General features: G+C 40.5%; 1 protein-coding gene across 2 annotated transcripts in view; it reads right to left on the reverse strand.

Moving 5' to 3' along the window:
* Window positions 1–22,266, reverse strand: part of RIMKLB (ribosomal modification protein rimK like family member B) — a 41,120-nt gene extending 18,854 nt beyond the window's left edge. The window contains exons 1-3 of one of the 2 annotated variants that reach the window (XM_041460636.1): window positions 22,146–22,266; window positions 20,710–21,213; window positions 14,410–14,627 (exon numbers count right to left, since the gene is read on the reverse strand). In XM_041460636.1, the coding sequence (XP_041316570.1) occupies window positions 14,410–14,584 (175 nt within the window). In that variant the 5' untranslated portion in view covers window positions 14,585–14,627; window positions 20,710–21,213; window positions 22,146–22,266. Of the gene's footprint in view, window positions 1–14,409; window positions 14,631–20,709; window positions 21,214–22,145 lie in introns of both variants that reach the window. The other variant, XM_041460635.1, reaches the window with a different exon arrangement.

The following is a 22,266-nucleotide window of genomic DNA, read 5'->3' on the forward strand; positions in this document are numbered from 1 at the left end:
CAACTCTGTAAAACCAAACCAATCAGACTGATTTCTGTTTCTCCAACTCCTGTCCTATGCAGGTAATACATTCTCCAGTGGTTTCCACTCTCTCAGGTTAAGAAAAAATTTCAGCAAAACTGCTACAAAGGCCCAGTTGCCAGAGTTGTTTGAGCAGGACTAACAATTACAAGCAATAAGACATGCAGTTTACATCTACAGAATCTTTTCTGCCTGCAACCACTGAACTTATTCAACTCAAAGCATCCACAAAGGGCATGCACTTTCAGAATCCTGCCTCACCTTTAGTCCCAAGCATGTAAGGAGGAGTGCACAAAGAACCATTTCAGTCTTAGGCCAGAATGATCCTGGGAAGATTGACAGAAAAACAAAAGGAAGCAGGATATGAACATGCACATTTCAAAAATTTCAGTCAATACTAAGTTATTTCTACCTTTCTACCTGCACTTACCATGACTTCAACCCACAATCTCTCCTCAATTGGCAGCTTAGGATAGTTTGCATGCCTGAGGTACTGTGGTGAACGGGTAAAGACTCCCTTAGAAGGACAGGCTGTGAATATGAGAAGGGTTTGTGCCCCACACAAAGGAGCAGATCACATGCATGCAGCACTGCTTTGGAGTGCACAGAGCTAGACAAGAGTCCAGCAACTGATACAGCATGCTAACACATTGTGACCATATATTTGGACCACCCACTCATGAGGGTGGTCTAACTTTGTGACAGACTGAGCCCAGCAACTGATACTATGCTAACACATGTGACCATATATTTGGACCACCCACTCATGAGGGTGGTCTAACTTTGTGACAGACTGAGAGGCTGTGGCAGCTTCATCCTTGGAGATACTCAAAACCTGACTTCATACCCCCCAAGCAACCTGATCTAACTTCAGAGCTGGCTCCAGCTTTCATGTTGGCCGCTGTAACTAGAAGGTTGCTCCAGACAGCTTTTAAAGGTCCCTTGCAAACTCAATTATCCCTGTGATTCTCTGGGGACTTCTCCAGCAGTATGCCCGGGCTCTTAAGTTACTTATTGTTATGTCTGGCTGTAACAGTAGGATGCTTGCTCCACAATGCTCTGTTTCATATCTCAAACTAGATATGTGGGTTCACTGGGCAACATCCTGTCTTTCTTTTGCACTATCAAGGTCATCTGACAAGTTCTTACAATCATTAAAAAATTAAAGATCAAGTTCTTCATGCTAGAAGTGGAAAGTGCTTTTATAGATTTGACAGTTGCAGGGGAGAGACAGGACCCAAGGCCTGATTCTCTGACCACAAGGAAACTTGGGAAGACATCAAAGAAGAAATTTAATATATGGTAAAGGCAAATCCCGTCTGGAAAGCAAAGTAACAAAGTGGGGAAAGAAGTTGTAAGCTTTTATTGTTACATTCTAAAGAAACAACTGAAAACGGGCCTCACACATCATCGTTTCATTTTCCTGGTGGATGTAGTCATCCAACAAGACAGGCCTTCACAGAAAGATGCAGGTGCAGAAAACTGTCAGGGACACAAAGGATACTCCCCTCTAGGACCTGAGTTGAGTTTGAATTTAGTTTTGTGGAACAAAAGCTACTTCAAACCTTAAAAGGATTTTAAAGATACACTTACTGAAACTCTGTTTCACTGGGAATAAGCAGAGATGGACTACACTCCAGACAAAGGAGAGTTAAACCTTTACTCTGAGTCTACAGGATATTCCTGAATGTTGTCTTTGAGTTAGGAGAACAAGGACACATAGTAACACTAGCAGGAGAACTTGGTATGGCCTCGTCTGTTATTAACAACAACCTTCATTGAAGAAAAAGGCATGACATAGGAAAGAAAGCTGCCCCACAACACAGAGGGGCAAGATTTGCATGGCTCTGCTTTCTAGAACAGTGTGGTTGGTGCAGGGAATCTGAAGCTCACAAAAAATAATTTCATGATCATAACAACCAGCTGCCTCTGCCACTGCAGGCTCAGCAAGGCTCACTAGTGCTCCCCTCCTACTTCATATTAAGCAAAATCTCAACTCAAAGCAGGGCATCTTGCCTGACCACAGAACTAAGAATGTAGTTCACCCTGTGAGTCTGTTCCTCATCCAGGAACAGAAGGCCCAGCACTTCATGTTGATGTCCAAAAGTAATATATTACTTTTTTTATATATATGAAGATATCCTTAACCATGAAAAACAGCCTGCAAGGCACCTCATAAAATATGAAATATAAACACTGAAAGCCGTGCTGTCAAAAGAATGCAAACTGAATTCCAAGAATGGAATAAGCCAATTTCCAGAGTAGCTGAGTACAATAACAATGGGAACATGCCAATTTACATATTCATGAAACAAGTATAAGGGAGAGCAAGGTACAAGAGCAACTCCCCCAGGTATTTAGGTAAAATTCCTTGGTCTCACTGACAGAATACATATTATCTTCAAGGTAAATTTATCCATGGACTACTGTTCAAAGACAAGAGTATTAGGTCACCCAAGTAATTAGTTATCCTTCCAGCACTCCTGGTTTCCCCTACATCTACATTTTTCAAAACCTGGATAGTAAACAGTGTTGATGCACCCAGCACAGTCCCTATGTGCACATACTTTATTTACAAAGAATACAGGCATTCAACATTACATTCAAAAGCTACATTAAGAGAAAATTATTGCTGCCACAAAGTCAAGCACACAAAGGTTAGAAAAAGAACTAAGGATGTCTGTAGCACTGATCTACTACCCCACATTCATACTGTCTTCAATTACACAAACATTATTTTTTCCTATAGCAAATACCTCATGTGCACAGAAGGTACAGCACCCGTTTAACAAGCAGTGACTGGGGACTGTATTTCGTTTTGCATTGTTTAGTGTGTAATCCATGGATTGGTATACTGAAATCCTTGCTTAAAACACACCACTCTTAACTTCTTCTTGAGTTTTATGTAGTGTACTTATCACAGTAATATCTAAGTCATTCACAATCATAATTAATTTTGTTAACACCACGGGAAATCAGTGAATATTATACTGATCTCCCATATGGGGGAGGGAAACCCAGAGGTAAGTGTTGACAAAGGAATTCTAGATGCCACACTTAGGACACCATGATTTCTCAGTTGCTCATGCAGTTCTGATTGACTTCATTTGTGGATCTAAGTATTCAGCTCGTTCACAAAGCTGATCTTAGCATCCAAAGTCTGAGCACTCAGAAAATGCAAAAACATGCAATTAAAGGCAATTTCTGAGCAGTTCAATTTAAATCACCAGACTAACATTTTTTCTTCCAGCAATGTTCTGCTTCAATTGTCACAAATTTTTGTAATCACAAAAAGGCATCCTACAAATTGTCCTCTCCACCATACTGCAAGTTACATTTCCAGAGCAGAACATCATGTACTTTAAGGAGGCTGACAAAAAAGTAGCAAGTAATTAAGTAACTTAAAATGTAGTAGCTAAAACAAATACACAACAAAGAAGACAAAATTCCAAATATGATTTTGCCAATTTCTAAGCTTAAGTCATTTGCTGCTACTCATAATAGAATTTTATCTTCATACTTGCAGATAATCAAAAGCAAACTACATCCCTTGGCACCTAAGTAACCGGTGGACTAGCATGTGAGGGTGAGACCAGCTTGCTCTGCCCCAAATTCTCACTCCCCACTCATCCCACCATAGCACTGATCCCCCTAGACATTCCAGTTAGTTTCCAAACCATGGATTTCTCCTACTGTCATGTTGTTTCTCTGCCTGCAATTTTGAATACCACTGCAACTTGTTTCCCACTTGAGTCTCCTTGCTCGTTTCTCTGCCTGCAATTTTGAGTACCACTGCAACCACTCACTTGCCTGCCTTGCCTTCAGACTTGTTTCCCACTTGAGTCTCCTTGCTCAGTTTTCACCCGTGCTCCCAGTTTCAACCTCCAATTACCTTCATGAGGGAAGCAACTCCTTACCTAGCAAGAGTTTCTCTGCAATCACTTCCTGTTACTGTTTCTTGTTCCAGCATGTTTGCCAAGTACACTGCCTCCACACCACATTTTTCTTCACTGGTACCTGAGTCCCCAGTCCCAAACCAATTTCAATCATCTTGTCCCCGTTATATTGGACGGACCATTCAGGTCTTTGTGTCAGAGAGAAGAGGTATAACCAATATGAAAGAAGATCCCTACTTTAAACTGTGTGCTCAGACCAAACTGTATCTTCCATCTCACAGCAGACAGAAGGCTACAACACCAGAGGTCCTTTCTTTTCCATAATACACAGCTATGTTTCAAATGTTTTAGCTGTGAAGCTTAAACAAGTCTCTAAGATGCTTAACTGATTATTTTTTTTAATGGTAATAATTTGGGACAAATTTATGCCTACTTTCACTAGCAAAAGCCACTTCAGCCAAACTGAGTTCCTGTTCCAAGCTTGTCCTACCAAAAAGATCCTTAAAGATTTGGGGTAAAACATTCTTTTTTCCTTGAAGTGTCCTCCTTCCACTGCATGACTTGGCAAAAAATTCACAAGACTCCCTCAAAGAGATGTTTAAGACTTAAGAGTCAGATGTATTATTAATAAGGAAGGACAAATTCTAAGCAATAAAAATCTGATGCAATGCTTTAGCCCACTGTTAAGATGGGTGATTGTGAAACCCATCTGCAATGTCAAAAAAACAACCCTCATTCAATGTTTAATCAGATATAAATACATCACTTAAAACATAATCAGTACTAAAACTCAAAATGTCTTTGCCCGAACTAGGCAAAGTAACAGTTTTGTACCAGTGTCACCTGTCTGGCCAACAGACGAAACCATGTTTTTATTTTGTTTCATCCATAACATAGAAAGCAAAACAATACACTCTTCTTACTGGAAAGCAAGGAAGAAGGCATTGTAAATTAGGACATGTCATCCATTTACCATCTTGAGTGTCTCAAATTATACTTTTAAATAAATCTGACTTTACCAGGAAGTAAGCATAATGTCAGGACACCAGCAATTTCAGCAGTTAGGTCACCATTCAGATGTCAAAGCAAGTAACTTTTATTGGGGGTGGGGAAACCAAAATTATCTATTCATTAATTCAAGACCTTCACAGTACTATCTGGAGCATAACAAGAACCTTGGAAGAAGCAGCTTGACTTTTCACACTAGATTCACAAAGGGATTCTGGCACTTCTCACAGTAAGCCAAATTGGTGGTGAAGATACCCTTTTACCTCATCACTCAAGGACAGTTATTTGGATATGGAACCCAAATACTGACACAGACATCAGACCACTGTGAGTCTTCCTAAGCTGATCTCTCTCTGAATCATATCACTCTGTGTTACATAAAGCATACAGCTAGCACATCAAAGATGAAAATATTCCATCTCTAAGGTCAGGGCACGAACCTGGGAAGAATTATACTTGTACTCACTACTTCAAGCAAAGACAGATGCTAAACAAGTCTAACATTGATGCAAATGCCCCAGACTCCAGATTCTATGTGCCCACAGCACTTTTCCCCATGTGATGGATCAGTAAACTCCTGGGAAGGCTCAGCAGAGATAAACAAACATGATGTGCCTGTGAAGCTCTGGGAAAATATGGGAAGTGACTGACCACAGCAGTGGCTAAGCAAGTTGACCTTATATGATGACTAGAGGGGTGGAACACCCTGTCCATAAGGAAAAGCTGAGATAATTGGGAATATTCAGCCCAGAGAAGACTTTCAGGTGACCTAATTGCAACCTTTTTGGTACCTGAAAGGACACTACAAGAAAGATGGTGAGTATTTAAAAGGGCACGTAGTGACAGGATAATGGCTTTAAACTGAAAGAGGGTAGGTTTGCTTTAGATATTAGGAGGAAATTCTTTATTATGAGGTGATGAAGCAATGGCACAGGTTGCTTAGAGAATTTGTGGCTGACCCATCCCTAGAATTCTTTAAGGGCAGGTTGGACAGGGCTTTGAGGAGCCTGGTCTAGCAGAAGGTGCCCCTGGCAACAGCAGGGAGCATGAAATGAGATGATCTTTAAGGTGTCCCTTCCAATTCAAACCATTCTATGACAAAAGAGACCAAAAGGTGGCTTTTAAGATAAAGGTTTGTAACACTTAGGAGACTGTTTGACTCTCAGCTGAGTGAATCAATTGCATGTGTAAATGTTTGTCCAGGAGAGCAGCAAGAGCCTGAATGTCTTCCCAAAGTAACTAAACCAGCATGGGGGAGTGTATCCAGGGTTTAGCCCAACCTGGAGGATAAAACCAGAACGATTAACCAAAAGAGTTTTGAAGAGAGCAATGGGCTTGAGTTGACTTAAACCCCTTTATGCCTTCCCAGGGACTGGGAATGCCCAGTGCTGTGATGGTGAGCATATGAGAAGGACCTGTAATGAGAATCACCTTTGCATTGTGCTCCAACAGCTCTGTCTATGCTATATTTCTAAACTGCTTCTCAAACAATTCATACCTGTGTATTTTGAACAGCTAAAGAGAACACTTACACAGCTTTTTACAAAACACTTCTTCTTCTGTCCTTGAAAAAACTTAAATTAAAAGGAAATCATCCCCCTCAAAGTTCCCCAGCATTGTACCAACACAACAAGGCAACTGACATGACACCTAGAGGATACTTTCAAATCAAGTTCTTAGAACTCAAGGGAAATATTTATTGATCTTCTGACTGATGTGTTTCCCTACCAGATCTAATTATTCTTTAGACAGAAACTGCCAAGAAACAGGATTTGAGAGCATGGATTTTGAGCACATTATTTCATGGGTGTTACATTACAACTATTATGGTGAACAAAATCTTTGACGCTAATAACTGTCAGTGGACTCCAATCTCCTTCTCAGCTAAAAAATCAAGAGCACTGGCATACCTCGTCTTTTTACTTCACACCTTAACAAAATGGATCAAATCACTAGTGTGTCTCTTCCAATATCTGTTCTTCCATGCTTTACTCACAGATGTGTCAAGATGGGTAACAAACACAGTAGAGTTTCCAGCTCAATACCTGCCCTATATTGAAATACAGAGCAAGAAAACCTTTCTGTATAATAAGAAAGGTTTCCTACAAGTTAACACAATTAATTAGTGTCATTCAAGCAGGGTTCCTCTGACAACATAAGCAGAATACCTTTGCTGTCAGGTATTCTGCTCAAGTTGTCAGAGCACCTATAACACATTCTGCTTCAATTTGCTTAACTTTTGACAAATAAAAAGGCATTTTATCAGACTTTTAATCGTAAAATGGACTAGATCTTTAGAGATATGGAAATCATATAAGCTCTACTATTCAAAGAATAATCATTATAAGGACACCATTACAGATTTTTATGACATTGTAAATGTTAATTATTTACAATACAAGGAAATAAAAAATAATTGACCATTTCAGTAGTGACATTCTTTTTGTTGTTGTTCTGCTCTTCATTCCACTCTTTCCATGCAGTAAAGGGCACATATAAAAGGAAACTGTAATTCTTAAAACCAGTATTTCACCAAAATTTACATGCAAGAGTTTTGTAAAAATAAGAAAATTAAGTGACTTGTCCATGGACACTGGTACTCCTAGAAGTTCCTATCAATCCAAACACAGGTCTGCACACTGGAATACTATCTCAATACTGGTCAAGGTGCAGCAGTACCAGTCTCTCTCACATTCACAGTCACTGAGAATCAACTACCCATCATTCACAAATGGACAATCACCAGACTTGAGAAAAGGTGGACAAAGTCAAAGCCACTGTCCTTGCTTAAAGAACAAGTGATAAGAGTACTCCTCTGATCACAAATCCGGGAAAAGCAAGCATAGCCATCAGTTCCATAAAATAAAGTTTTTCACATCAATACTTGTGCTATCTTCTAATCTCTCCCACTCCAACACACAGTTTGCCCTTCTGATTTAAGTGCTGAAGAAATGTTTGTGCAGCCACGTTGCCCCCTGACTCGGAGAGCTGATGAAGTCTAAAAAAAACACCTGCCACCAAGAACACACTGGTTTAAAACTACATCAGTATGCAGACCCAGTTCACAATACAACTGCTCAGACAAATGTGCCAGCAAAACTTGCTTAGGTGACACAGCACTGGAACAGGGATTGTTGGAAAAGTGACACAGAAACCCCTAGCCAGCTAAAGACTTGTCTTGTGAAATGTTAGGCTAATTTTCATTTCTCAACTAGGATGTATGGAAACACTTCTTTCATCTTGCTTTTGTCCCTTTTTACATTGTTTATCATCCAGATGGTCACTCCTGAGAATTCTTACAACAATTAAAAATCTGGCAATGCTTTCTGGCATTTTCAGATATGATGACATGCACGTATGTTCAAGATGATGTGCCCTACAAGTCTGCTTTTCCTGGCTGGCTGTTCTAGGACACATGCAAATGAAAAACTTCAGACCTTAACACAACCCTCTGAAATTAACATAATAAAATATCTCCATGCAGAAACATTCCTACCCCTCTACCTTGCCAAGGCGGCTTTGGACTGAGCCCGTATCTACAACTGGTGACATACTGAAGAAACAGAACAATTTTGAGAAGATCAAATTCACTGTTAGCCTTTGTTATTTTAGCATCCGTTTAAGATGACAATCATTCACATAAGAATAGAAATCCCTGACAGGAAGGAAGAAAACTGCAAGAACACCCAGGATGGTTACAGAGAATAAATCCTTTCTTTCTATATGCATTATAAGAAAGTTGTCTTTGGTGTCATAGTTCTGAAAAAAAAAACAAACCAATTCTTCTTAACATACATGGCAGCTGTTGAAAGGCACTGTTATTAAAATACGATAATAAAGCAAATGTCACATTTTTTCTAGTGGAGATGTGTTTGTCTTGGGTATTTAATACTGGGGTGTCACATACTAGATTACACTCACCTCTAAACACAGCTACCATTCCAAAATCTCCTCTATATAGCCCATAGCTGCCTAATGCTTATGGTTTTAGCACCAATCAGACTGGAAGTGATCAATTTCCACAGTGAAAGAACATCAAAAATGAAGTTTCAAGTGATTCTAAGCCCAGCACTTTCCACAGCACAAAATCCATTCCATTTCGAACCACCTTCCAGTCCTTTGCACACAATGCAGTTCCTTCTCCCGCTCTCACTTGAGTCACAAACCAATTTCCCAACTCTGCAGAGGAAGTAATGGCTGCTCTGGATGTAGTTAATAGCAGGAAACAGGCCAACTCTGCAGTGCTCAAAAAGGCACCTTGCCAAGGCTGCCTGCCTCTGTTCCATCACTCCCAAAGCCACTCTGCATGCTGCAGGAAAAGCTCTCACATTAAGGTGCACTGCTGGACTAACAAGTGCCAGGGAACTACTGAAATAGCCAGAAGGAAGAGGACATGACTATGTTCCCTGTTGTATGATAGAAGACAGTCTTTAGGTGACTTACAAAAATATTAAGAGTTTTATCATTTTGATATGGAAACTATTTCATATGTAAAAGCCCTCTCTTACCATGGATCTAGCTGATTCAAAGAGTTTTTCTTACCATTACATGATAACACAAGAATTTGTTATCCACCTTACTTTTTTCCCCCCAGCTTTCTCTACTTTACAGAAATCTTCCAAATATGCCAATTCCTCCATGTTTATTTTAAATTATGTCTAATCCAGTGTGTGAAAAAAAATCAAAGATCACAATTACTCATTACTAGTTCAAACTAAATAAGAAATGAAGGGCTGATCATACGAAACAAAAGCACATCTTGCAAGATGGAAGACTTAAACAAGACACTGCCTTCTATTGCAAAGTTCAGGCACACACTGGAACCCCTATCTTCCAATAGTTCAAAGTTCACGAAAGCAACTTTCCTTAATACTATTTTCCTTCACAGGACAGTATCAGAAAATAAGGAGATTCCAAAAATCTACAATAAAGGTATAAGTAAATTGCTGACTCAGTGAATTCCAATTTTGGCTGTTCTGGTAGCAAAAAATTTTAATGAAAATATTACTATATATCATATTACTGAGGGAAGGATCCAAATTTCCCTAACATTTTCTTCACAAAAGAATAGTTCATGCTGCCCTTCAGGTGAGGTGTGGAGTCTGTGGGGAAAGGTACTACTCAATCCTAGACACAGGGAAGAAGAAAGAATATTCAGAATGAGGAGACAACCCATGGGTATGTTTTGTCTCTTGTCCACGAAGTCCCCCTATAGGGTGGGATTTTCCTACCAGCTTCCTCCACCTGCACCTCATCCCACACTAAACACTGCTGCTCACAAGCTGTAATTTGTTTACCTGCAAATCCTCAAGCCTGTTAAATCACTGCATTAGCAAACTTAGACATATAGTTTAAAAGTACACATTTTGACAGAACTCACTGCTAAGACTTCAAATAAATGTCTAAAAAATGTCCTGCAGAGTTTTGTTCCACTACTCGCTATTTGTATTTGTATTTCAAATAAATATAGGAATTGCCAAACTAGATTAGAAAACTAGACATTTCAGTTTGTAATCCTTACATCTGGTAAATACCAAATGCCATGCACAAACAAAATAATCCTAAAGCTGACACTATCAGACATCCCAACCACAAGAAAATTCCTGTTTTGAAGTATTTCTGGAGCTATAACTAAATCAACATAAATACAAGCCATTCCCTGAAAGAACAACCCCATTCTTCCTTGCCTGTGCACCAGAGCTAGGAACTGTGTGACCACAAAAAGGGTTAGTGCACCAATCTATTCCAACAGAAAACTGTTAATTATTTGGCAGAGTTAATCTTCCATTGGGTTGGCCAACTCAACTCACATAAATGCAAGATCCTGCAAAGCAGCAGGCAATTTGGTAAACCTTTTTTTTTTAATTACCTGAGGTACAACACGAAAGCAAGCCAAGAGAGACACGAAGTCCTTTACAAGGTAAGCAGCAAGAACAATGCTGGAAAGGGACAAAAGGAACACAGCTGCTCCACTTGGCAGTAGATTGTCCTAGACTGGTTAGTTTCAAGAATTTAGCTCTTAAGAAACTTAGCATACAGCTACACAGTGCAAGTTTAAATCAAACCTGCCCAGTATCATCCTCCACTTTTTTCCATACAGGAAGTCTTGTCCATTCCTGTGCAACAATGTTGTGCACGTCTGATTCAGTAACCATCTCAGGATGCCCAACCCACCATAGAAGCCGAAAAAAAATTATTTATACAGCTCTACTCTTCCACTTATTTTTTCTCAGCTTTTGCCTTGGAAATCTACAGAGTACTACTGCCACTGTGGAAAAGATAAAGGAGTGCATGGCTTGGGTAAGCAGACACCTATTCAAGTAAGGCATAAACCACAGTTAATTTCAAAAAATACTTGTTGACCTTATTTTCAAAACCGTTTAAGCATAAATCAGTTTAAGAACTTCCTTTTAGACTAGAAAGGAAAAACTTTAATTCTACATCTTTTAACTTGCATTTACAATCACTTCTGGACTCATGCTGTGTTGAGGTACCTAATGTGGATCTTGAGCTGTATACAGCTCATCATGTGGCTGGTGATACGGGACTGAATGGGCTGCTTCGGATTTTGGCTCCTCCTGAGTTTCAGCTGTGAAAGAAAAGGAACTAGCAGGGATTGCTGGGCCTACATTGTTGGTTTGCTTTGGGAATCCAGCCACACTTCCCATCTGGCCCTGCAGTACAGCAGAGACGCGCCCCAAGGAGTGGCTGCTGCTGAATCCACTGAGTGAAACAACGCCCCCTCCTCCCCCTTTCTCTTTGGCCATGGCAAATCTTGTCATATCTGACAGACACAAATTTTGTAAATCTCAGCATCACAAAAGCTTCTGACTTTGGCCTGGGCATCAGCGATACCTGCATCAGTGTGCTCTACTGTTCAGGTATAAACTGTGTGGTTTGTGGAAGGGACAATTTTCACATGTATGTATCCCATGGTTCTGCTCAATTTTCCTAAATTTAGAAGTGTCTTTTCCACTCTACCCCTATGTAAGTAATAATGAAGCAAAAAGTAAATAATTTAAGCTTTTTAATACTGAATTTTTGGTCTCTGAAGTCTCCAGTCATGTTCCTGACAGTCAGCAAGCCCACAAGAAGGATTACTGACTCTATAATCTAAAGAAATACCACATTTCTGAGGTTTTAAATAGCACCCTGTAGTATCCAACTTAACTGTGTAAATTTAACATTCTTCTAACAATTTACTTAAGAAATTGTCTTGGTTTTAAAGGACCAAAAATGCTCCAATCAAAGTGTGAATATATGGGAAAAAAACCAACTATTACTTCCTCCAATATCATGTATTACCTTCAGAGTTTTAGCCTTGAATTGCCAAGCTTTCAAGACAAATAATAATAGAAAAGAAAACAAAAGCACATGATTATCCACTGAAGATACATTCTGTTCATCAACTCCTCTATGTCATAGAAAATTTTACTCAACCTGGATCCCACACACAACAGTAGATAACCAAAAGGGTACAGAATGCACTACCTCCTAGATTTTGTTACAGGACACCTTTTTCTAGGCCAACTGAGGTTTTTGAAAAGGAAAATGAAACATAAAGCTTTTGCTTGTGTCCTCTAGCAGAAATCTTTATCAAAGCATGTGCAAAACCTCTAGAAAAAACACAGCTGGAAAATTAAGAGGGAAGATTTTTCATTTATCTCCAAGAGAAATAATTGTTTGACAAAATTCCCACCCCTCAGGGACAGACCAGACTAATTATAAAAAATTCTATCCACGATCTTTCAGCATTTTTATCTCACTCTTTTTCAAATGGTCAGTTATTTACATCATATTGAATGAACACTTTGTACGAGAATAACTTCCCTTTTCTTGTATTTTGTTCAAGTAATTTTCTTAAATTTTCTTTTTCTTGGACTACACATTCTTCAATATTAGTTTTCCAACTTGTATTACTTTTATCTTTTCCTTGCAATAGACACAGCACTATGAGACGTTAGACAGAAGAGAGCAGAAAGGTCCACAATTCACACTTGCCCTATTTAATTCCCCAAGAATAGACAGAAAAGAAGAAATCACCAAGAAATAAAAAACAGTACTGAAGTGCTGAAGGACTAATTGTGCATCTCAGAGACTGCAGCTACAGTCCAGGATGGCTGTGTTCCCATTACACGCTGTCCAAAGGAAAGCACGCTCAGAGCTCAGACTTTCTGACAAGAAGTTACCTTGATTTGAAGATATCCTACAGAATTTCTATCTGTGATAAAAATCATAAGGATCCTCAGATTAAAAGACAAAATAAGTAAACAGAAGTTTAGAAATACCAGAATAAAAAACACTGGATTTACCATGCATGTGTTTTTACTTGATTGATTCCTGCCAAAACAGGGTATAAATTCTGACCAAAGTTCTTCCCCAGAGTCAGTTTTATGATTCCCCTCCCACATATGATTTCCCAAAGAGGAACAAGGTATACATGGCAGCCTCTTCTTCATGGCTGAGGGTACTTTCCTATTTTCTTCCCACACAGAATTACTCTAATACAACTTTCAGAAATGTAATTCTTCCCTGGGTCTCCAGCAACACATTTTTTGACTGAAAAATGGGGAAGAGGAATTAAAGAGTTAAAGGTAAAAAAACCCTCTGCAATCTACTTGCTTTACGAAATCCAAATTAAAAAATGTTGAAACAAAAATAAATTATATGTGTTACACAGCTTGACATTGGTGGTATTAGTATCTTCCCATCACATAAGCTTACTATCTACAGTAATAGTAAGTAATAAGATAGTAATAATCCTTTTACTTAACATTTCTAATGCAACTTAACATTTTACTTTTCCTTTTTAATCACCACAGAAAAAAAAAAAAAAAAAGCTAGAAGGAAAATAGAACAGAAATCTTACCATTAAGTTTTAAACACTGTAAATTCTAGTAATAGCTCAAATTATTTGATGTACACACTTTATCAGCACTGCTCTTTTTTGGAATTCACATAACACCACATCCATACAGCAGCGTGCTTTAGTTACATCACATGATAATCTCTACTGCCATGACAATTCATACTGTTCATTGAAAATTCCTTTTAGATTATTTCCAGTATTTTCTATAACGGAGCCAGAACACAAACAGAAGAAAAAAGTCCCTCTGAAACTCTTAAATGCGACCCACAAAGTTTAAGAACTGAAGCAAAAACTGAGCTCCATGATTCCTTATTAATTCAGGGGTCCTGTAGTCCTTACCCTGGACTCACCAAAATGAAACAATCCTCCTCTCTTTTCTGCAGAGGGAAGGCAAAAGTGGTTCTAATGCAAATTAGCAAACTGAACAATTATATTTGATTAACACAATACATTCTAAAAAAAAATACTGTGTGATGTACATCTACATGATTTAGATGATGAATGATAGGTAGTCTGGCACACATGAAATCTGTTATTAAATAATACCAATGCTCCATTTTACAATATTTTCCCAAGTACCCCTTCAGCACACTCCCAGCCTTAGCTCATTCTCACCAAGATTTCCATCCTCAATGGTCAGCACCACTTCATCCATCACCAAGGCCCGGAAATCCAGCTCCTCTTCACAGCACTTGGCCTTCAGTGCTCTCAGGATCTCCTGCTGAGGGTAATCTTCTCTGATGCGGCGGTCCGTTAAGAACCACAGCCTGGGAGCAACGGAGCTGCACATCTTGGACTTGTCTCGCAACCTTCAAGGCCTCCTTCCAATGGAACTGCTAGACAGTGGAGAAGACGAGACTCTGTTAGAGTACACAGGCTCTTATCTTCATGATCCCTGCTGTACTAAGTCCCACTTCCTCTGCACAAGCCACTCTGTTTCAACAGACTTCAGCTTCCAACCTCCAAGAGGCAAAACAATGTCTACACCTACTCTGCAACCAAAAGTACCAACTACAGAAACAAATCCATTTACATTCCATGAATGTTAAATGCTAGAAATTAGGTCTTGGTCCTCATCCCAGCTTTCCCCTCAAGAAGTACACAAAGATGTAACTGAAAACAATTTGAATGGCCACATCTGAAGGCCAGAATTTCAACTTCATGATTAGGATCATTCCTTCCAGAGAAATAACTCCGCCCTTCTCCTAGGCACTGCTAAAATACCCAGTGACAGACTTGATTTGTCTCCTTCCACCACATATGGAAGAGGAGGGCAACAAACTCTTTATGTTAAAAAAGCAGACCAGAACAGAAACTCATTCCCACAGAATCTTCCAGGTAACTATCTTGCTGTTTTGCTCTCACAAATATTTCACATCTGCCGTGAGATATACTTAGAAAATATATTAAGTAGTATCCAGAACACATAATGGAAAAACCAATGGAACAAGGAGCATCAACAAAATGCCAGGAATACAGAACATTAACACATGTAAAATAAAGGAAAATCAAGGCCAGAGTTTCAGTGGCAGCCCTGTCTTGGTTCAAATAAATTGTTTTGAATCACCTTTATACATAAACAGCACTAATGAATTCAGGACCAAGAACCAAAAAAACAGTTCAAATTGAAGAATTTCAATTGGGTTCGAACAGGTAATAGCATGGTACTGCTCCTTTTGCTTTGGAGGACTTGGACTATTTTTGACAGAATATATTTTTACTGAATTATTTTTAAAGCTGTAAACAAGTTACAGGTACATAAATGGACTACTCCTTTATGTTCAAAAAAGACAAGCATGGTGTAGGGAATCGGAATTCTGGAGACAACCAGCATGGTTTTCTGTGCCACCTTTAAACTTTCCTATTAAAACAAAGATTGAAAAATCGTAACTTTCACCAATATAACTGACACAAGTTCCTAGCAGAACTGAACTCTGAGCTAGAAACAGGAGTTTTGCCTAGTAGTCATAATGACTGCTGCCAGCAGACAATGTAAATACAAAAACACCTTCAGTACGTAATTGCTATCACATGTTATTACAAAAAATTTTGTTTCTGCAGCAGGTCTTGGGAAAAAAGGATTGTTTGGTTACAACCATAAGAACTATCTAGGTTTTTTTTCTAGCATTAAAAAACTATTTTTTTTTCTACCACAACAGCTTTTTCTTAATAAGAAAATAAAATTTTCAGTGGACATGTTTATTCCTGGTACTGACAACCACAGTAACAACACACAAAGACTGTGACTTTTTTCTCATTGATTTGGTAAATGAGGTGCAATAACAAAGCGAAGGACTACAGTTCTTCATACTAACAGACTGGAAAAAGGCAGAAGCTATGGAAAGACAATCACAGATCCAGACCAGCCTTTCAATGCAGTCAAGATGTTGAAGGTAAAGCAGGAAAAGAGTGTTTGCTCCCTGCAGAAAAATGGGTGTGGGAGGTTATAAAAAGTATCTTTTGATCTCTCCAAGAACCTCTTTGTTCTTCAAAGCAGCTCGAAGTGAAAAGGGCAAGATGAGGCTTGGGCAATGGCTGACATCTCTCAGACCCTGCCCCACTTGTGTCTCCCTCAGCAATGCATGTGTGGACGCGGTGGTTTACACGGAGCTTCCTGGAACAACACGCAGCGCTCGGCAGGAATGCCCCGCGGCGGGCCCAGCCCGGGGCGGCGGGCACTGCCCCTCAGCGCTGCCATTTGCAGCGGGGGCCCAGCAGCGCCACCTGCCGCCCCTGCCGGGCAGCGCCGCTCTGCCCCGGCCCGCACGGGCGCGTCCCACACAACAGCGGGAGAACGCCGAGGCCATGGAAAACACACCACACACGCTTCCTCAGCGCTAAAGAAAAAAAAAAAATAACCAAAACATAAATCACAAAACATCATCAGAAACTGTATTTTCTGCCTGCTTAGGGTTTTAATTTGGGCTTTTGTGGTTTGAGGCTTTTTCCCCCTCAGTACCGGTTCTAATGCTAATACGAGAACCAAGTATTTTCTCCCCATTTTTGCTTTCTTTGCCAATCTGCTTCAATTTTTCTCAAATCTCTTCTCTATGAGGCCCCACCTCCACCCCCTTAAATACACCATCACCTCTCCCTGACTGTAATTTCAGCACTTAATTCCTTAAAAATCAGCAAATAATCAAAGAAGAAAGATAAAATATATATTATTCTCTTTCCTCCATCATCTACTTTTGAAAGAAATTACAACACTGTCAAGAAGGGCCATCCATATATATCAATGAGGATATTAAACCAGCAGGTGTATAAAAACGCCTTGGATATGGCTATTCATCTCTCTCCTAATACTACATGTCATTTGCTCAAAATCTTAATGGTTTTATAAATGTATATTCGAAAGCTCCCATCTTATTGTAAGAAAGGCAGGCAACAATCTCAAATCTGCAAATAAAGACTGAGAAGCTCACTTTAGAACAAGCTACAAGCCAGCAGCAGAGACAGAAACTAACAGTCCTAAATCTTGGATCCTTCACCTCCAATCCAATACCATCTTTCTTTTTCTACCCAAAAGAATTTCTTTTTCTAACATTCTGCTCCTAAAATCAGAATATATTGTGATCAGTTTCAGCCTCACCTTATAATCTATTTTCATTGTGTAAAAAATCTCACATAACAAAACTTGCATTTACCCTATTAACCCAAACATCTTAAAAATCCCTTCCACATTCTCAAGAAAATGGTTTGTAGGAGGAAAGCTGGCCTTGCAGTCAGATGCACAAAAGCATTATGCTCTGAATTTGGATCTTACTGCCAGAATTCTTCCCTGAAAACCAGCTCCACCCATTTCAATCTAAAAGACACAGCCTCAGACAATGCTGGGTGTGCAGAGAATACTTCCTAATCCATGAGAGCATCTATTTCAAAGTAACTATGGTATATATAAGGGGAAGAGCAGATGTTTAAATAACTGCAAAATGGCCACTTCAAGTGCACTTTTCACTCAGAGCTACTACAGTCAAAGTAAGTACAATCTTTCCATAACTATTTCACAGATTTATGAAATTAGAAGGCAAAAAATAATCATAAACTTAACTGCATGTAACAGACTGGGAGAGGGAAAAGAGTGGTATCAAAGTAAAAGGTCTATGATAAAAATCAAACTGTGTGTCACACCAGCCAAGCAGACACTGCCACAGCTGCTTCAGGAATACACTGCCTGGAACAGATTCCTTGCAATTTACAGAGGGAATGAACGCTCACCTCAACTTTCAGCTGTGGCCCCCTTATCCTGCTTAAGCCAGGCCTTACTCCAGCAATCACAGAGCAGCTTCCTTCCCTCCCCTAGCACATGCAAACCTATTTCCTCCCACATTCCTTCAATCTGCAGTACACCTCTAGCAGCTGTTTTAACAAAAGCACTCACTGTGCTCCTTTTCGACTTTACATCATATATGAATATGTTTTATTGAAATAACAGGGAATTCAGCCAATCAGATCAGCTGTCTAGAGAGATCTGGAAATCTTCTCTGAAGACCACTCTTTTTGCCTTGAAGGGGGTGTTCTCTTCACGGAGAAGATTAGAGACCTCCCTCTCCCTCCAGGAATGGGAGATTGGTCTCCATGGCTCATTTACTTGTTCTCCTGTCTTCAACACCCAAAAGCAGGAGAAAAATAGAATAGTTTCTTTTTCTTTTTCACCACGATGTATTTCCCTTAAGATGAAGCAAGAAATCAATTTTTAGGAAACACTGATTAATTAATGTATTTTTGATAAATGTGTAAGATCAAAGGTATCTAGTATGGAAAAAAAAGTTCTACATTCTTTTTGTTCACAATGCAACTACTCAATGCTTTTGTAAATTAAAAAGTCCAGGCGCCTTCCCTCTATGGGAATAATGAATGGAATCCCAGATGTTTATAGCATCAAGGATCAATGTGATCTAGCTATTCCACCTGCTCGACCTGTGATCTGATGTGCAGCACACTGCCACTGCCCACAGAGGGATCTGGGAAACACCTTAGTGGAACAGTTATTGCCAGCAGCCCCTCCCAGAATCACCCCTTTTTTAGAGCTTGGCTCAGACTCTCAGTTACAGCACTGTGCAGGTAACACAAACTCCACAGATTTCAGTGTTTAAAAGAGGTAAAACCCAGCCTTAGTTTTAGCATACCTCTAGCCATGTTTAATCCCTACAGCTGAGATACTGACAATAAAAATCTCAGGGAACTGAGAAGGAATGAGCAAGAGACTGACAGTCACAACCGCCACGGGAAATGGAAAACTAGGAAAAACATTGCTCCAAGCACTCACTTCACTATGAGTAACATTAACGCCATTAATGTTTATCACTTAATACTAATTTTCAGAACAGTGCTATTCAAGCTGGAAAAGGTATTTTGACTTCCTTTTCATCATAAATTAGATAAGGCTTGAAACTAAGTACACATTTCCAACAAACTAATCATCCCTACCATTGCAGCAGTTTCTAGAATGGCTGGAAGGATGCATTTCAAGACAGTGAAGACCTAAGAATGGTTGGCAGATGCTTGCAAGCTATCTCCTTCTGGAGACACCTCAAGGCAGACCTGAATTATAAAGTCAGTCTTAGATAGCAGACTAGTTAAACAGCTAATGAACAGTTGTCCAGCACATGACCCAGCATGTAATCCATCATGCACTGTCATGGAAGCCTCTGTCTCATCTTAATGAGAAGAGAGCAGCATTTGAAACATCCCAGAAATGGGACTTTCTATGTCATAGGGAGAGCAGGTCTGCAAACAGTTCACAGCTGTTTCGAGCATAAAGCACAAGTGATATTTTTTTCCACACAAAGGTACCATAATGATGATCATCTAAAGAAAATGTTACGAAATATGTATGGATGATGAATATATCACATGGTGAAGGAGAAAAGAACTGACATCTTTAGAAAAATAAATCCAAAATAAGTCAACTCGTTCCTGACAATGCTGCTTCATGGTGATGCTTAAGGCCAACATCAAGAAAAATTCCTCTTTTACGTACCAGAAACTAGTTTTCCTAAGACTGTCACATAACTGTTTGAGAATCTTTGGAAAGAACACATTTTTAAAAGCTGAAGAATCTGAAAAATTAAAATATTTATTTAAATGAATTTTATATAATATATTATAAGCTGCAGCACAATCTGTCCACTGCTGCTGCATTATCATCCACCCTCTACACATGCATCGGAGAATTGAAAGTCTCTGCAGGCAGGTGAACCCCAAGCACACCTCTTTGAAAGCACATCACAGTATTCACCTCCTTTTCCCTCTGAGATTTGCAGATTGCAACAGCCAAAGGATATGGGAATATATTAATTGTTCCCATTCATTCCCACCCCTGCAGACGGGCAACTGCACTCCCCATGATGGCTTTCATCTCCTCGTCTCCACCTTTGCACTGAGTGATGTTCAAGATGCTAGCAGCAATCCTCCCAGGCACAGCTGCCTCTGAAAGGCGGACATCCACACCCCCCATCTTTCCTCCTCTGTATTCATGCTTGCAAGTAGAAGGCAAGATTCCTCATTCACACACCCCACTTCCCGATCACCACCGAATAATCCATTCTCTTTCCTCCCCGCAACGTGAGCCCAGTACGGGTCAGCATCAGCCATGCTTCTACTTTGGTCTTGGTATTTTTTCCAACAGGCTCTCAGCTTTTTCACGCCCCTCCACTGTCCCTGGGTGCGCACGCAAGCCCGTGTGCAAATAAAACACACCATTTCCTCCCACATCAGCTGCTTTTCCACCTGTGCCAGGTTCCCCCGCAGTGTGGTACAATATGCCCCCTCTCCTCCCCGATCCGTGTGTACACAGCCAGTTTTCCCTCCTCCCTTCCCCCACCCCACAGCCTCTGTGCATGCCTCTCCCAGCGCCTGGAGTGGGGGAAGGGAAACATGCACTGCGTGAATGAATGGGCTGAAGAGACTTACCAGAAATTTGGTGAGGAAGGAGTGGAAGACGAAAAAGACACCAAAGATGGGTGTTTCCTTCAGCGTGCCAAGTGCTGCTTCAGTTCTGGCTCCCTTAAGGAGGTCACGTGTCTTGCTAGGTACCCCTTTTCCTGGATCCTCTACACTAAGCAAAAAGGGTGGCACGGAAGTCTTCTGGATGCCTCCCTGCACTACACCCCAAAGGAGGGAAGGGTACTACTGAAGCTCCCAAAGCAAGCAAGCAATGATAATGTTCTCCTGGTCCTGTCAGGCACTGTCTAGCGGATGCCTCTGGGACCAGGGCAGATTTCTGAGGGAGGGAAGGGAGAGTAAATGAATGTTTAAAATAATTCCCAAATTGTTCTTCCCTACGGAGCAGGGAAGGATGGGAAGGAGTAAAAAGAGTACTGGTGAAGAGCTGTAGCTTTCTATGTAAAAGAAACTCAATCCTTGTGTCTCTACTTCCTCAGAACTAAACCCCTAAATGACTGAAGTCACCAACACCTAGGGAGGAAAAAGAAAAAAGAAGAAACATCCCTATTAGACATAAACATACAAAGGTATGAAATAAACTAAATCCCAAAGGAAGAAAAGGTGCTATTCAAAACAGTAAGCAAAGTCAAAACAAAATGATAACATAAACATAATTAGGGGAAATGTGCAACTTTAAGTATTTTACATAAATATACTATCACAGAAACCAATATTAAGGGGAAAAATCCCACAAATCTAAGCAGTTTGTTCTTTTACTTAAGAATGTGCGTTCAATGGATAGATAAACTGTACCCACAGGGGAACATATGAGGAAATTAAGTTTCTAAACCTACAAAAACTATTCCTATTTATTTGTGAGCCTTTAAACCTCTCCCCCAGAATAACCCTTAGGATTCAGATGAGACTGGAGAAAAGTACGTTTCAGTTCAGAAGCGTGTATTCCTATGCATTAGGAGCATGTACTCCTCCCATGCATTAAAACCCACGCTGCCACAGAAAATACACAGCGGTTTACAAACGGTGACAAAAAATAAAAGAAAAAACAAAAAAAAAACCCAAACCAAAATAACATGTCTAGAGGATGCTTGCTTAAATTATGGAATCAATCCAAGATTAACAGAGTGGCACGCTTGGAACACGGAACCCCTGGTAAGATTTCGGGCAGTAAAGACACCGATGTGCCACCAGCTCTTTTTTAAACACCGGAAAACAAAAGGGGAGAGGAAACCTAGTTGGGAAGATCTTGCTGCCAGACCCAACGCCAGCCACACACCCCCCTGGCTCCATCACGTGAAGATCAGCCCCCACAGCCACCGCCGATCCCCACGGACCCGTGCGGGAACGCGGCCGCCGAGCGAGCCCGCGGGGCGGCGGCCCCCACCCCGCGCTCGCAGCGCGACCGACCCGCCCGCGGAACGCGGGTCCCGGGNNCGACATCTCACCCGCCCCGGGCACCGCCGAGCCTGAGGGGACCCGCGGGGCGCCCACCCCCACCCCCTCCGGCACCGGGCCTGGGAAGGAGGGCGCGGGGCGACGAAGGCTCCGGGGAGACGCGCCCCTTCC

The sequence above is a fragment of the Pyrgilauda ruficollis genome, unplaced genomic scaffold (genome assembly GCF_017590135.1).
Source record: "Pyrgilauda ruficollis isolate IOZ18807 unplaced genomic scaffold, ASM1759013v1 scaffold146, whole genome shotgun sequence".
Lineage (NCBI taxonomy): Eukaryota > Metazoa > Chordata > Aves > Passeriformes > Passeridae > Pyrgilauda > Pyrgilauda ruficollis.